The sequence below is a fragment of the Capsicum annuum genome, chromosome 10, assembly GCF_002878395.1.
Source record: "Capsicum annuum cultivar UCD-10X-F1 chromosome 10, UCD10Xv1.1, whole genome shotgun sequence".
NCBI lineage: Eukaryota > Viridiplantae > Streptophyta > Magnoliopsida > Solanales > Solanaceae > Capsicum > Capsicum annuum.
Window position 1 is genome coordinate 127,764,284 of NC_061120.1, and position 4,411 is coordinate 127,768,694.

Consider the following 4,411-nt stretch of genomic DNA (forward strand, 5'->3'; position numbering starts at 1 on the left):
TTTATTATATATTATTAATCTTCTAATACATAAATAACTTATAATAATTAATTAAAGATGACATAATAAAATTACAAAGAAAGCAGCTTATGAAATAAGCAGTAGAAGCACACATATTGACGGAGACAATTGAAGCAGTTGAAGCAGAAATTTCATAAATGCCTATTTTACTTTTTTATTAAATATTATTAATTTTTAATATGTGAATAACTTATAATAATTAATTAGGGGTGATATAATAAAATTAAGTACTAATTAAAAGTGATATAGCAAAATTATTATAAAAAATATTTGTGAATTTTTTTTTAAGTAGACCTCATATAAGTCATCAATTTCATTTAAAATATCAATAGTTAATTTATCATTTCATATTATTTTTTACCTTTTCTATCAAATTTTATTATTTTTTAATATTCAGATGACATATAATAATTAATTAAGAATGATATTTAATAAAATTACGTTTGAAGCAACTAAAGTAAACATGACATAAATATCAATTATACCTTTTTATTAAATATTATTAATTTTTAATATATAAATAATTTATAATAATTAATTAAAGATGATATAGTAAAATTACGCAGCAACACAAAAGGAACAGACATGAGACGGTTAGCCGGCTGCTGCCTGCTGCCCTTTCCCCAGGTAATAAGTAATATAAAATATTTAAATTCTTATAATAATCACAATAAACAACAAATTGTATCATTATCTAAGTGTCCAATTTGTTGGTTTTTTCATTTATTCTCTCTCCAACACACACTAATTTTAACCTCTGCTCAACTTGTTTATTCCTACTCAATGGAAACGTCCAGCGGACTTCCAGCGGAAACATCCGACACTGTTAATTCTGACGAAATACTCGGACAAGGCAACCAGCACAATGGCAATTCTTGTCCTCCTCAGGTTGCCTTTTCAGACCTTCCGAAAATATCCTCCGACTTGCCACCCCCAACCGGAACCACCCCACCCCAGGTGAAAAGGCGTCGTCGGAGAAAGCGATTCTTCACTGACATGATTCCCACGTCGGTTTCCGCCGCCGCCGTTACGGGACTCCGTGTTCTCCGCCCTAACCCTAAACCCTCCACCGCCTATTCATATTCCGAGACGGAACTGGCCACTGGAGACGACCTTTTTAAGCATCACCACAATCGCCGTAGAAGGATGTCGGATCTTGCTAAAGAAGTCGACGTTGAAGCCCTAATTGCTATCTCTGTTGGTTTCCCTGTCGATTCTCTTACAGAGGAAGAAATTGAAGCTAATGCTGTTTCTCAAATAGGCAGCGTTGAACAAGCGAATTACATTGTCGTACGTAACCACATTCTGGCACGTTGGCGGTCCAATGTCACTGTTTGGCTCACAAAAGATCATGCGTTGGAATCTATACGAGCTGAACACAAAAATCTTGTGCATTCTGCTTACACTTTTCTCCTACAACATGGGTATATCAATTTTGGTGTAGCTCCAGCGATAAAAGAAGTCAAATTTAAGCCACCGGAAGGGTTCTCCAAGGGGAATGTCATCGTTATTGGCGCCGGGCTGTCGGGTTTAATTGCTGCCAGGCAATTGATTTCTCTAGGGCTTAAAGTTGTAGTTCTTGAAGGAAGGGCTAGACCTGGTGGTAGAGTACGATCCAAGAAAATGACAGGTGGACAAAATGGGGTTGCTGCTGCTGCAGATTTAGGTGGAAGTGTGTTAACTGGAATAAATGGTAATCCTTTGGGTGTTCTCGCAAGGCAGCTAGGCGTTCCACTTCATAAGGTGAGAGATATATGCCCTTTGTATTTGCCAAATGGTAGAACTGTCAATGCGGATATTGATTCCAAAGTTGAAGCTTCGTTTAATAAATTATTAGATAGGGTGTGTAAACTTAGGCAGGCTATGCTGGATGAGGTTAAAAGTGTAGATGTTTCATTAGGTACTGCATTAGAGGCATTTAGGCATGTGTATAGAGTGGCTGAGGATCCACAAGAGCAAATGCTTCTAGATTGGCATTTAGCCAATTTGGAATATGCTAATGCCTCGTTAATGTCTAATTTGTCTATGGCGTTTTGGGACCAGGATGATCCTTATGAAATGGGGGGTGATCATTGTTTCATCCCTGGAGGAAATGAGAGGTTAATTCGGGCTTTAGCAGAGGACATTCCTATTTTCTATGATAGGATGGTTGAAAGTGTAAGATATGCTACTGACGGGGTTTTAGTGTATGCTGGTAGGCAGGAATATCAAGGGGATATGGTTCTATGCACGGTTCCCTTGGGAGTGCTTAAGAAGGGTAACATTGAGTTTGTACCAGAGCTTCCTCAGCGCAAGAAAGATGCAATTGACAGATTAGGATTTGGATTGTTGAATAAGGTTGCAATTCTGTTTCCCTATGACTTTTGGGGTGGAGAGATTGATACTTTTGGGCACTTGACTGAGGACCCGAATATGAGGGGTGAGTTTTTTCTGTTTTATAGTTATTCTTCGGTTTCAGGTGGACCACTTCTTATTGCCCTTGTAGCTGGAGAAGCAGCAGTAAAATTTGAAAAGATGTCTCCTCTTGAATCTGTTGTAAGGGTTCTGGAAATTTTGAAGGGCATATTCAGTCCTAAAGGAATTGCTGTTCCTGATCCACTTCAAGCAGTTTGTACTCGTTGGGGACAGGATCAGTTCAGTTATGGTTCTTATTCCTATGTTGCGATTGGAGCCTCAGGGGATGACTACGATATCCTTGCTGAGAGTGTTGGAGACCGAGTTTTTTTTGCAGGCGAAGCAACTAATAAACAGTATCCTGCAACAATGCACGGGGCTTTTCTCAGTGGGATGAGAGAGGCTGCTCACATACTGAGAGTTGCTGATAGGAGGGTATCTCCAGCTGAGAAATCAAACACTTCTAGTCAAGAAAATGTTAGTGTTGTTGATAAGTTCTTCGATACTCCAGACCTTAAATTTGGAAATTTCTCTGTGTTGTATGATCCTATGTCAACTGACCTGGAGTCTAATTGCTTAATACGAGTTGAATTGCATGGGGAGAAATCTTTACATTTATACTGCCTGACCTCCCGAAGATTAGTGCTGGAGCTAAGCAAATTAGAAGGAGATCTGAGCAGGACAGAAATGTTAACACGTGACTTTGGGGTGAAATTGGTTGGTTGGAATAATTTATCGGCTGCTGTAGGATCTCTATTCACCTCCATTGAATTGGCTAGATCAGTTTGAATTTGGAGCTACTGATTCTGGTTGATACAGATAAGATGAGATACACTAGTAAGTTCGGGACCTCAATATAAACTAAATTAGTTTGAGTATGACTGTTGTAGATTCAGGGACAGAATCCCTGTTAAATTACACTGCTGCTTGTTACTAGTAGCCTGTTGTACCGATCAACTTTTGGTAGTTATCTGGCCAATAAATTGGTGGGGTACTGAAAATGCAGTTTAAGTATATTTAGAGGTTCAAAATAAGGTTATCAGGTGGCCACTGTTTTAACTTTTCCTTTTGTAGGTTTCTGTCCTGAAGCATTTAATAGAATGGTTTTATGTTTGCAAGCTTCATGCAGGCATGTAGAGAAAGAGAATCAAAGAATGAGATCAAAGTAAGGCCATCTCCAACCACACACTATATTACCCTTTGTACTCTCGGGTGAATAGTGTATCTTGAAATATTTAATTAGCGATAATATAATAAAATCACCGAGTAGCTGAAGCAGGTGAAGAAGCAAGCATGTTGACGAAGAGCTGCTTGCTTCTTCACTCTTATATATAATAAGTCACAATAAGTAGCTGAAGCAGGCTGCAAATGGTCGACATGTCTGCTTCAGCTGCTTCAATCGTGATTTTACTATATTGCTCCTAATTAATTATTATAAATCATTTACATATTAAATATAAAAAATTTAAAATAGACATTTATGACATTACTACTTCAGCGGTTTAAATCGTGATTTTACTATATCACTCATATATTTAATAAAAAATAAAATAAAAATAAAATGATAAATTATCTTTTAATGTTTTAAATTAATTTGACGTTGTATATAAGACCACTTAAAAAAATTCATAAGTATTTGTTATAATAATTTTACTATGACACTTCTAATTAGTAGAATAGAAGGAAAAATATTATAAATTACAATAATTAAAAACTTAAATTATTTAAAAAATATATTTGACTATCAGTGACACAAAAGTTTGAACAATTTAAAATATTATTATACAAACTTCATCCATCTAAATAAAATAATATATGTCTAACTTAGAATTTATCAATCAAACAGATGCAGGTTTTAATTAAATTACAGAATTATGCATAACGTAGATTTTTTAAGAAACAACATTAGGCTATTCGTAGCAGAGCTTTTAAGAAACAACATTAGGCTATTCGTAGCAGAGCGTAAGCGGACTAGTATTATATAAGTGCCATCAAC

The 4,411-nt window shown here is 36.1% G+C and overlaps 1 protein-coding gene across 1 annotated transcript; it reads left to right on the top strand.

Moving 5' to 3' along the window:
- The first annotated feature begins 697 nt into the window (after positions 1–697).
- LOC107845498 (lysine-specific histone demethylase 1 homolog 1) lies at positions 698–3,533 on the top strand. Its single transcript, XM_016689853.2, has one exon. The coding sequence runs from the start codon at positions 805–807 to the stop codon at positions 3,202–3,204; it is 2,400 nt and encodes a 799-aa protein (XP_016545339.2). The 5' UTR covers positions 698–804; the 3' UTR covers positions 3,205–3,533.
- Positions 3,534–4,411: the final 878 nt, after the last annotated feature.